Here is a 12,436-nt window from a genome sequence, read left to right as displayed (position 1 = left end):
AGGAGTGACTGATATGCCAGAGGGTGGTGCTGCCATCCGAGGGACCTTGACAGGCAGGAGAAGTGGGCTGGTAGGAACCTCATCAAGTTCAACAGGAGGAAGCGCAAAATCCTGCACCTGGAGAGGAACAGCCCCAGGCACAGCCCATGCTGGAAGCTATCCAGCTGTAAAGCAGCTTGGTGGAAAAGCACCTGAGGGTCCTGGTGGACACCAAGTTGAATGTCAGCCAGCAATGTGTCCCTGCAGGAAAGAGGACTAATGGTATCCTGGGCTGCATTAGGACGAGTGTTGCCAGCATGTCGAGGGAGGCAATCCATACTGCCTGTTCAGCACTGGCAAGGCTGCACCTGGAGACCAGTTCTGGGCTCTCCAGTACAACCAAGACACAGACATACTGGAGAGTCCAGCAAAGGGACACAAAGATGATGAAGGGGCTGTAGCATCCCTTCTATGAGGAAAGGCTGAAAATGCTGAGACTGTTCAGCCTGGAGAAAAGCAGGCTCAGGGGAATCTCATCAACGTACATAAATACCTGCAGGGAGGGTGCAAAGAGGACGGAGCCAGGCTCTGCTCAGTGGTGCCCAGTGACAGGACCAGTGGCAATGGGCCCAAACTGAAACACGGGAGGTTCCCTCTGAAATCAGGAAACACTCTGTCACTGTGAGGGTGACAGAGCACTGGCACAGGTTGCCCAGGGAGGTGGTAGAATCTCCATCCTTGGAGATCTTCACAAGCCATCTGGACATGGTTCCGGGCAACCAGCTGTAGGTGGCCCTGCTTGAGCAGGAGGGTTGGATCAGATGACCTCCAGAGGTCCCTTCCAGCCTCAACCATCCTGTGTATCTGTGAGGCATCAATGCACTGTGCTGAGTGCCCCACAGAAATGCTCATGAGGATGCTGATTTTTCCACTCGTCCTAGGATTTACCTGGTATGTGTTAAACATGGGCAAAGCGTTTATATTGACATAACATGGCCTAAACACTGAATGCAAAGAATAATTAAGAAAAAAAAGACTAACAAGTCACAAAATAAGCAGGTGTCCTGCCAAAAGGAACCGTTGTATAGGATCGTGGAGATCCAGGCTGAATTAAGGTGCATTTTTGGCACTTTCTCTATCACAAACATTCATTTCTGTGTTTGGTGATCATCATCTACATGGGTTGGGTTTTTTCACATTGTAGCTGCACATTACAAATGTGTATGCACGTGTAGAGCGTATGTGGCCCTGGCATAAGAAAAAACAGATAAAAATAGGAGCTCAGTTCTCCAAGCTTGCCTTATGATTGTGTTTTTTTAACAACCGTTTAAACATTGTTTTTAACCACAGAAATCAGATACCAAGAAAACTTTCATCTTATTCCTGCAAAATCAAAATGGAGCTTCTAAGTCACAGCACCGCGTGGGAACAAACGCCTTTCACGTTCACTGGAGGAAGTTATTTCATAAAGTGAATTTCATTGGTATTTCTTCTACCAGGGTGCCCAGACCTACATGACTAAGAGCTGCCCCTGTTGGCATACCTGGCCCCTCTCTGCAGCCAGGGACGGTGAAACCATAGGCCCATGGAAACCGTGGCGGTTCTGTGGCCCACACGCGAGTCTTCATGCCCACATTTTGGGACCGAAGGCAAGGGGATGTGGAAGGAAGCAGGTCCCAGAGTGGCCACATTGTGTTCCACTGCTCAGGACGCTGGAATGAGCTGTGCTGCTCCTCTGACTGCTTTGCGACTTGGTGCTGCAACATCATTTCCAGAGCTGGTACTGCACATGCAGAATAAATCAGGTCATGTCATGCAGAAACAGATTTCAACTGCTTCATTATTCAGTGTTTCCCACTTTAGATTGAGGGCCAGATTAGGTTTCAAGAGTACCAAAACACCAGTCATTATTTTCTTTAGATTTTTGTCATAAATTGGTAGGAATCTCAGATTTTGCTTTCTCTACAATTCCCATCATCTTGAGTTAAAGCTTCTCAAATGTTGTCCTCCCCACATAGCTGCTGTTACTGCATGGAGAGGTGGATGTTAAAATCAGAATTTCTGCTAGTTTCTGCTCTGCCACCAGAGGACTAGTGGTGGCCTGAGAGCCAGGGGCTGAGCTGTGGAAAATCCCTGCCTCTTGCTTCGAAACTGAAAGCACTTGGATTTAATTTTTTGTGTGTCTAAACCCAAAGCTTCCTGAACGTGTTTTGCACTAGAAGAGAGAAAAGCTGACCGAAGTCAACAGGGAAAGGAAAGAGGGAGAGGCAATGATACAATGGAAAGAGGAGGCACAAACTTCCTGCCGTCTCTCCACGAAGGGGCCGTTACGTTTGTTATGCTGCCTTGCCTTCAGAAAGTCCAGCTCCAAATCATCTCTCAACTCTGGGAAACCCCACCAGGTGTAAACAACAGCCTCAGCACCTCCGACTGTGCCTTTGTACCCAAAGACGAAGCTCTGGAGCAAGCCTGGTGCCAGCTCTCCCAGCATGGGAGGGCAAATGCCTGCCTGGTGCGGTTCTGGTGGCTGTTTGCAAGCTTTCCTCACCAGTCACTCCCACCACCACAGCCAGGCTGGTGGCCTGAAGGACCTGACCCCAGAGGAGCTGCGAGCTGGCTTTTCTGCTGGGTGGGGACAAAATGTCCATGCAAAGGCTTCCAGGAGGGAGAAAGGGCTGCAGGGAGCCTTCATGGGATGGCCGAGAGCGATGTCCTCTATGATGATGACATGAGAGAGAGCGGTAGTGGCTTGGAGGTGCATGTCCACCCCAAAATACCCAACAGCTGGCTCTGGGGAGGGGGGCACTGACTCCCAGGCAAGCAGCACGTGACGACTGCCTGGCAGGGACCTGTCTGGGGTTGTGTCGTGGTTAATGGCCGTGACGCATGTGTCAGGAAAGAGACCCTCCGTGCTGAGTGGTTGCAAAGGACCCCTCCAGAAGGTGTCCTTCATGCCCTGGCCAGGTCCCTGGCAGCAGGCACACCCCGGAACAGCAGCTCCCACATGCCCTGGGACAGGTACCCAGGCTGCGGGACCTTTTGCTTGCCCCCTGCCAGGCCCAAGGAAAAGTGGCTTTGTACAAGCACAGACACAGAAGAAGAAAACCTGGACCCAGCTTTGAAGCTGAACCTCACACCCCAGATCCCACACCATGCTTCATCCAGCTGCTGGGTTCAGTGAAGGGCAGTATCTCTTAACTGAGATGGCTGCAAACTGGGGCAGACAGGGCTTCTCCACACTGCTGGGGGCAGGGTGTGTGTGGGAGGCCCTTTTCAGCTAAGCCAGCATTGCGGAGTCAGGGAGCAGGGTCCCACTGGCTGGGAAGGGGGGTCCCCCCAGTGCTGTGCCCCCACCCGAAAGGGGCTGTTGCCTGTGGTGCGGTGCTGAGCTTGGTGGGGCTGCTGGGGCTGTGCAAACGGGTGGAGCTGGGTTGCGCTCCTGTCTTGCTGCACCTGCTGCACGCAGGGCAGGAGCATGTTTTGCACAAAAGAAGAACCCACTTCCTTTCTTCTGCATTGCAAAACGAAAAATAAAATTAGGCGGAGAGCATTGTTTTCCCTCCTCCTCATTCCCAAGTCCCTGGATGCAGCTGTCACCGGGACCTTTGGGCTCTACCTGCTTTTGAGGCTGATGATGACTCTTGGGGCATCTCCCTGCTCCAGCTCCCCGGGATCTGCTCTGCACCTGCCCCCCGGCAAGGACCTCACCTACTGCTCAGGGGCTGAGCCCCCCGCAGATGCCCCATTATCCAGGCCCCCCTTTGGCATAGTGATGCCTTCCCACTCCCATGAGAAGCCCCCTGTCCTCGGGGTTTGTGTTAGCGGTGGGGCTGGTGCTGCTGGATTATCCGCACGTAATTCCCCGCTGGGATCTGCAGCTCCATTTTTGGTGCCTGTGTAAGCACAGAGCCCAAGGGACGGGAGGGATTGTACGGGTGGTATTTGACTGCATGGAGAAAGTCCCAGTTGCAAATTTGCATTGCAAAATGCCCAGTCCATCATCACTGTTGCGGGCACCCAGCTGGAAGGTGACGGCATTTTGCCCAGCTTCATCACAGATTTATTTCCTTGATGGTGTTAATCTGTGGAAATAAAACTCTCATATGAGAAAGTGCAGTGAGGGCAGACAGAAGCCTTTAGTGGGCAAAGCATCGGCTCTTCTGCTGTCAGTGCCATGGAGACCCCTGACTTCAGGGTGACCAGTATTTATGTCAGCTGCAGCTGTATTTTGTGCAATGCATTAGGTAGGCAAAAGGAGAGTCCTGGATCTGCTCATCGGCATGGGCTCAGGATTTGTGTAGGGATAACACTTCTCTAATGTTATATCCATCAGGTATTTCATCATCATGGTGAAACAGCTGAAGAACATTTGAGCCCCACACAAGTTTGATTAGCTTAACTCTTGAAAGATGTGCACATAGAAAATCCCCATCTTACTAAGGAATATTTTTAATAATTTACTGAGCAGTTATTCTCTCATTAGCAGACCTTTCCCTTCGTGCGATATAAACCCCCGAGCAACAGAAGTATCTCCATTAACAGATGGTTGTTAGCAAATTTTCACTATTAGTCTTGCTAGGTACCTTCAACTTGTAGTAATTCATGGCAATATCATTTACTGTGTAATTTCTATAAAATGACTCACCATACGTGGGTACACAGATTAGTATACTGAGTTTAATGCCACTATGTTATAAAACATTATAAATATTATGCAATTGAAGAATTGTTGAGCTTTACTGGCTCAGAGGGAGATTTAAGTTTAGCTTAACTGTTAATCTTAACCTTGACATTTCTTGGGCTCAGTATTTTTCAGTAGCACCCTGAAATGTCCCATGATGGGAATTTCCTAGTTTATCAGGAATTTTTGGGAGGGAAAAAAAAAAAAAAAAAGAAAACAAGCCAAACTATCACCACTGACCACAAAAAAAAAAAACCCTAAACCCACTAAAAAGAGCATAAAATCCTCTTGGTCTCCAGTAAACAGCTGCCATGGGGAAGGCCGTCTTGCCAGCCACCGGGCAGGCTGTGCTTCTGCAAACATTTTGGGAAGCGCTGGAGAGGAAAGTACTCTCGCCGTGCTGCAAGATGCAGTGGTTGCCCACAGCCCTCGCCCCATCTCCAGCAGCACTGTGCCATGGTCAGGGCTGCCATGCTCTCGGTGGCTCCCCAGCCATGCCACAGCCCTGCCGGCCACCCCACATGGGGCCACAGGGTAAATCAGAGCCGTCCACTGCCTGGCACCCTGCAGGAACAAAGCCTGTCCCGAGAGCTCCTGCTGGGACAAGGGGCTTTGCCCTACATTCACCACACAATGTATCATCCTAATAATGAAAATATTTTTCCACCAAGGGCAAATTGTCTTGTTCCACTCAGGTTAGCCTCTGCCTGAAGGAGCCCTGCCTGGTGGCCTCTGTGTGTGTACAAAAGGCAAACGTGGGCTTCGCCACAGCCTGGGGACCCATGCATGGTGTGGCTTGTGCTGGCCACCGGTGCAATCAGCTCCATGGTAAATTCGTCCCGACTATTGGAGAAGGTGTCATGGTGTGGCCATACGGGAAGGTGTATGAGCCCAGGGGTGAACTCTTTGGACCACACGTGAACCAGAGCTGAGGCTGTTTTCATTGTTCAGTTGCATTTTGCATCCTTGTAGAAATTTTCAGAGTAAAACCCAAAGCTGGCTCAGATGTCAGGAGCGATTGCTGCACAGGTACAGTCATTTATCTTCTCCAGCACAGCCACTACTGAGAGTAACCCCCGCTGCAGCAAAATGCCTCTCACACACCGAAAAAAAAAAAACAAAACCCAACACAAAACACCCAGAAAGAACCCACACTTTTACTAAACTCAAGAGAAAAAAAAAAAGAAGAAAAAGAACACCCCCCCCCAGACCTCACGGTGCTTTTATAATGTGAGCGAATCCCGAGAGGCGCTCACACGGCCAGGGAGCCCCAGAGCCGGGTGCGGGCAAGGAGGTTCCGCGCCCACCGCCCCGCCAGCATCGGGCGGGGGGAGGAGGAGGAGGAGGAGGAGGAGGAGGAGGAGGAGGAGCAGGCGGCGAGACGGCACCGCCGCTCCCAGGTAGGAGCCCGCGATTCCTCTTTCGTGCCTGTGCGCGTTAGTGCGCGCCCGAGCATCCCAGCCCCTCGGGGGTCCCCGCCGTCGGGGCGGGAGGCAGCGCGGTGCCCGGGACGCCCCGTCCCGCCCCGTCCCGCGGCTGCAGCGCGCCCGCGGAGCGGAGCCCGGCGGCGGGAGCGGCCCCGAGGGCGGCAGCGTGCGGTGAGCGGCGGAACGGGACGGGGCGGGCGGGACGGGGAGGACGGGACGGGGCGGCGGTGCGGGAGCTGCTGCAGCCCCGGGGCGGCCGGGCCCCGCTGTCCCGGGCCGGCGCGGGCCCAACGCGGGGCGAGCGGCAGGAGGGCGTGCGGGACGCGGGGCTTGGTGCCGGCGTGTTCCCCGCTCCCCGCTTGCGGCGGGCACAGGGAGCGGGGTTTCTGGGCGAGGCTGGGACTTCTCGCTTGGAATTTCTTCAGTTTTGTTGCCGCTCTGGTCGCAGCCCGAGGGTTGCAAAGATGCTCCTTGCTCCCCCTGCCCGCTGCTCCTGCCGGACTCCCCCCCAGCTTTCGGGGCATTTTCTCAATGAAGCTGCCCATTCCCCCCGCAGTGATGAATAAATGACATTGCTCTGCCACCAGATGGGTTTGGAACCTTGTTTTTCCCCTGCCAGCCCCCCCCCCCCCCCATCCTTTCTGGAATTGATTGGACTTAAAAAAAAAGAAAAAAAAAAAAAAAAAAAAAGAGGAGCTGGTGACAAGAGACGACAATGAGTCACAGCCTTTGGTGAGACGCTCGCACCGAAATCACAAGAGATGCGTTTTTCCAAATGACTCGATCTGTGTGCTGCCAGGGGGGTGGCAGGGAGCAGGGGACAGGCCTTTCGCTTTGTGAGGAGGGCTGGCCCTACAGGGGGTGTCAAGCTCGATAAACTGCAAATTTAATGTCTGTTCTTATTCCAAGGGAGAGGGCAAGAGCTCGTGAGGCACCACGGAAAATGGCTGTTGCAGAGGACATGTTCCCGCCCGCCAACCTCACCTCGGGGAACCAGAGCGGGTGCAACGTGCACAACCACCACTTCTCTGCCAAAGTCACCTTCTCCCTCTTCTACACTGCCCTGCTGGTGTTTGGTGCCTGCGGGAACATCCTGGCCCTCTGCATCACCTTCCAGCGCAGGAAGAAGAAACTCAACTCCACTGACCTCTACCTGGTGAACCTGGCCCTCTCTGACGCCCTCTTCACCCTGGCACTGCCGGGCAGGATTGCCTACTACGTCCTGGAGTTTGACTGGCCCTTTGGGGACTGGTTCTGCCGGGCCACAGCCTTCATTTTCTACATGAACACCTATGTGGGCATCTACTTCATGACCTGTGTAAGCGTGGACCGCTACATTGCTGTGGTGCGCACCAGGCACCCTGGCAGGATCCGGAAGATGAGCCGTGCCAGGGGTGTCTGTGTCCTCATCTGGTCCTTGGTGTTCCTGCAGACGGCACCGCTGCTTTTTCGGCCCATGACACGGAGGATGGGGGACAAGCTGACGTGCATGGAGTACTTCAACTTCGAGCAGATTCCCAAGCTGCCCTACCTGCTCCTGGGGGCCTGTGTGCTTGGCTTCTTCCTGCCCGTGGGCATCATCTTGGTGTGCTATGTGAGGATCAACCTCAAGCTCTGCCAGACAGCCAAGGAGAACCCACTGACAGTGAAGAACGGGCACCATCACCGGGCCTTCACTGTCATCCTGGTGGTGCTGCTGGCTGTCCTGCTCTGCTTCAGTCCCTACCACCTCAATATTGTCCAGTTCATGGTTAGGAAGATCCTCTACCAGCCATCCTGCCATGAGCAGCAAGCCTTCAAGATGTCTCTACAAGTCACTGTGGCATTCATGAACCTCAACTGTTGCATCGACCCCATCATCTACTTCTTTGCCTTCCGGGGCTACAAGCGGAGGTTGCTCCGCATCTTCAGGAACAGTGGCTCAATGGCCACCTCCTCCACTGCCAAGACCCCCTCTGAAAGCAACAGCAACAGCCAGCTGCCTGGCTCTGTCTCTGTGTAGCAGCACAACCCCCTCACCTTTTGCTCTGGCCTGCAGCTTACGGACCATACCCAAGGGTAGGAGCCGGAGCTGGGCTGCGGAGCAGGACCAGCACCTCTGACAAGCTTCATCACTCCTCTGCCTGGACCAGGGGCTCTTGCAAAGCCAGCCTGGCCGGGACACAGCCCTGCCTGGCTCCGCGTGCCTGGCTCTGTGCTCAGCACTGCTGGAGCCGCTGTCCTGGAGCAGAGAGGCTCCTTTCCATCCCAGCCCCAGAGGAGGCAGCTCGTGCAACCACTCCGGCTGACAAACACAGCTGGGCGTTTCCAGCACTGCACCATGCCACCCTTCCATGCCTGTCCTGCATTTCCTGAGGGGCCAGTGGCTGCTGGTAACCACCATGGCTGTCCCTGCCTCTGCCCCCTTCCCCTGTGCTGTCCTGGAGTGTTGGGGCGGCATCCTCGCAGGCCTGGGGGCAGCCGGCATGGAGCACACAGACTCAGGGCATTTCAGGAAAAGGCTGGGATGTTACTTCTGTGCAGAAAGTCACCTACAGCTCCTTCCCTACGCTGACAAACAGCAGCTCCACCCTCCCCCTGCCTACCATTTTGCTCTTGCACCCGGGCGCTGCACAGGATGAGCAGTCAGTGCAGGGTGTGTGGGAGCTGCCAGAAAAGCCCTTCCTCAAGGGAGCAAGGCAAGACTGCAAATTTGCAGAGCTTCAGCGAGTGCTGCTGCCTGTGTCTGCTGCTCAGGCGGCTGCTCCTTCCCCAGGGTGTCCTTCCTTGCACCTGACAGCACTGTGGTTGCCCTGGGACCCACAGCCAGGAAAGGGATGCCGGGGCTGGCCTGGCTTGAAACCTTCCCACCCCCCTTTAACTTGACTGGAGTGGAGGAAAGGGGACGAGGACTGAGGGTGGCCTTACATGACCTTGACTGATCTTTGCTTGAACCCAGCACCCTGACAAGTCCAAGAGCCTTCATAAGGGCAGGTTACATGTGACTACGCCAGAGCAAGAGGAGCCCCGAGACATCAGGTTCCTGTCAGTGTTTGAGACTGTGTGATGAGGACAAAGTCTGCAGGAGCAAGGACCTCCTTGGCTCTTTTGTGAAATTACCGGACTACGATAGAAAAAACCCAAACATGTAGGATTCCACAGTTCTTGGGGTGGCTGGTCTTCTCTTTGAGGCTGGAAGGGACAGCGACATGAAGAGGAAAAAAAGCAGCTTTATTTTGCTGAAAAGTAAACCTGAAGCAGTTTCATGAATGCACACTTTTGATTAATGCAAATCATTATTTAAGGTAATAACCTTTTTTATGTCTAGAAAGTTAGTAACAGTCACATGCAGCCCTTTATTGTTCTAAATGCACATGAATGAGCTCTTGGATGATGATGGTTTTCCTTACAGTGTGGGTAACTGTGGCATACCAGAAGCCGATGAAAAGGGATGCTTAAAATAATTCAGGTGGGGAAGAGACTCCAGTAGGTCCTTTCAGGAGGCTGAGCCCTCCTCAAACAGGTCTAACCTCAGTGCTGGCCTGCAGAGAGCCTGTGTTCTAAAAAGCATGTTACAATGGACAAGGAAGAGCTGGTATACAGTAATGCAAGGATATCAATGGTCTGAACACCCTAAAGGAGCCTGGCTGGGCTGGTAGTTGCTGTACAGTTATGTGACCAACTTGTGAAAAGAAGTGTTGGCTGGAAGGGACCTCTCTGCATCGCCTCATCCAACAGCCTACTTTAAGCAGGACTGTGGCTGGCATGTCAGGCTGGCCATGGCTTCATCTAGCCAAGGCTTGGAAACTCCAGGCAAGGAGACTCCCTGCACCAAGGTGAGGGCTCCTGTGCTGCATCGCCCTTCAGATGGAAACATTTTCCCCACTGTCTAGTCTGAACCTCCCCATTCACAGCTGGTGGCGGTCACCCCTAACATCACCTACTCATGCTGAGAAGAGTTGGCTCTGTCACCTCTGTAACTTAAATTCCCACATGACTGTGGCGGGGCTGCCAGGAGACCAGCGGTACGCAGCTGTTGGTCCCAGCGAGCCTCCACGTGAACGCTGGAGCAAGGTCTGCAGCGGTGACCAACCCTCCTCGAGACCAAGGTGTGGAGATGTTTGGCCAGGCTGGAGCCTATGGCTGAGGCAAAGGCAAGTCCCTGATGAAGCCTTCTCAGGAAAAAGCGCAGTATAAACATAGCCTTGTTTTCTCCTTACCGGGCTCTGGCTTTCCCCGAAGTACTTTATTCACAAGGTGTCCCCCACCTCCCCTCCTGGCGCCACCAGGAGCCTTGCGGAAGGCGGCGGGCGAAGAGCGGGCCCCGGCTTCCCTCCTCGGGGAGCCTTGGCCTTCGGCGGTACCCACCCGGGGACAGCGGCGGGCAGCTGGGGCGGAGGGGACACCCAGGGGACGGGGAGGGACGGCACTGGGGCAGAGGGAGCAGACGGGCTCGGCCCAAGCAGAACTGCCTGAGGAGCCCCGCAGCGCCCCGGCCCGCCTGCCCGCCTGCGGGTGTTCCCTGGCCGCCCGACAACGGCGCCTTTACCCCAAGATGGAAAAGAAGGCGCACGGAGCGGGGCCTCCAGCGGCGCAGGAACACCCTGCGCCTCACCCACCCGCTCCCGGCACGCCGCCTCCTCTACCCGGCCGGCACGCCGGGCAGCCAGCCCCGGGCCCAGCCCGCCCGCCGCCATAGCCCCGCTCCCCTACGGCCCCGCGCCGCCGCTCCCGCTCCGCTCCCGGGCCCCGCCGCCGAGCGAAACGCCTCTGAGGCCCCGGGGCTGCCGCCTTGGCCGGGGGCTGAGGCGGAGGGGACGCCCGGGGCGGCACCCAGCGCCCGCCGCGCTACCGCCACCCTGCGGCCGCGCCGGCGCAGCGGGAACGGGCCGCGCCGCGGGGAGGGGCGGCGGCGGTGCCCGCCGGAGCGGGGAGGTGCAGCCGCCCTTGGTCGGGGTTCGAGATGCACCCGCGAATCCAAACCGGACAGAACAGTCACAGAGGCGGCCGCCGGCGCCGGGAGCCCGGTGCCTCGCCCTGCAGAGCCCTGCCCTGCCCTCGCCCCGGCCGGCAGCCTGCCGCCATGCCGTCTCCTTGGAACCCGGTGAAGGGTCTGGGGCACAAGTCCTGTGAGGAGCGGCTGAGGGAACTGGGGTTGTTTACCCTGGAGAAAAGGAGGCTGAGGGGACCTTATCGCTCTCTGCAGCTGCCTGACAGGGGCTGTAGGCAGGTGGGGGTCGGTCTCTTCTCCCAAGTAACAAGTGACAGGACGAGAGGGAACGGCTTCAGGTTGCACCAGGGGAGGTTTAGGTTAGGTGTGAGGTAAAATGTCTTCACAGCAAGGGTGGTCAGGCATCGGGAAAGGCTGCCCAGGGAGGTTGGTGCAACCACCATCCCTGGGGGTGTTTGAAAAACGCACAGATGTGGCACTTCAGGAACATCGCTTAGCATCGCACGTGGCAGTCCTCAACGGTTGGACTCTATGATCTTAAGGGTCTTTTTCAACCTAAACGATTCTACGAAAACTGCATTTTTACCTACGGGTGGTGAGTACACTTTTTGTGGCCGCACACTACCGCACCTGCATGCAGTCCTACAGATTATATACGCACACGACACAAACTCAGATTCTCATAGCCAGCTCATGCCGTGACCCTTGTGGCTCGAAGCCCCTTGTGAGCCAGACGCCCCTAACATGGTGCATTTCAGGTTTCTCCTAACTTCTGCAAAAGGGTGACAATCTCACGCAACCGAATGGAGTACAGACAGTTGACAGGATCTCTGCAGACAACCTGCCTGCCTGTCGAGCTGTTATCTTGATGGCAAAGAAGCACACGGAGCTCAAACAGCACTGTTGTCTCGCTTCGCAGCGGTTCCCAACTTTATGCTTTCAGCTAAAAGCATATATTTCCAGGAGAGCACCAGGGGACAACAGCTCCTGGTTGCAGTTACACATTGCCTGTTGGTAAAGTCCCGGTGCCGTACAACACATCTCTTCAGCCTGTGCTTTAAGTTGTCCTGAATTGAAGCTATTGCATGTCGTGACATCCATCTTTGTAAGTCAGTAAAATACTGTCATGTAAAAATGCACTTACCTACTCAAAATAAAAGCTTCTCATGGCTGAGTAACAAGCCCTGGTGTGATTGTTTGGGCTACCTGATGTGGGGAACAGTTTTCTTCTCAGAGGTGGATGCGTGCCTCTCCCTCCTGCAAGCAAAGCTAACGTTCAGAAGTGGCAAGGGACAAGCACAAGTCCTCCGTCCACCTCGTTTATACAGGACCCCTTTGTTTCCCCTGGAAATTGGTGTGTTCTCAAGGCACAGCAATTTATAAATAACCTTTGGTGGGAAGAGCAGAGGGATCTGTGAG

The 12,436-nt window shown here is 55.0% G+C and overlaps 1 protein-coding gene across 2 annotated transcripts; it reads left to right on the top strand.

Annotated features, from left to right (window-relative positions):
• The first annotated feature begins 6,042 nt into the window (after positions 1–6,042).
• Positions 6,043–10,250, top strand: LOC102060269 (G-protein coupled receptor 183-like). Of its 2 annotated transcripts, none has more exons than XM_055703178.1 (2): positions 6,043–6,060; positions 6,997–10,250. In XM_055703178.1, the coding sequence occupies exon 2, from the start codon at positions 7,031–7,033 to the stop codon at positions 8,087–8,089; it is 1,059 nt and encodes a 352-aa protein (XP_055559153.1). In that variant the 5' UTR covers positions 6,043–6,060; positions 6,997–7,030; the 3' UTR covers positions 8,090–10,250. The 2 variants fall into 2 exon arrangements, with proteins under 2 accessions (XP_055559153.1, XP_055559151.1); XM_055703176.1 differs by lacking the exon at positions 6,043–6,060 and adding an exon at positions 6,068–6,258.
• The last annotated feature ends 2,186 nt before the right edge of the window (positions 10,251–12,436 follow it).

Source organism: Falco cherrug, chromosome 2 (genome assembly GCF_023634085.1).
Source record: "Falco cherrug isolate bFalChe1 chromosome 2, bFalChe1.pri, whole genome shotgun sequence".
NCBI lineage: Eukaryota > Metazoa > Chordata > Aves > Falconiformes > Falconidae > Falco > Falco cherrug.
This window is presented reverse-complemented; position numbering and strand designations above follow the sequence as displayed.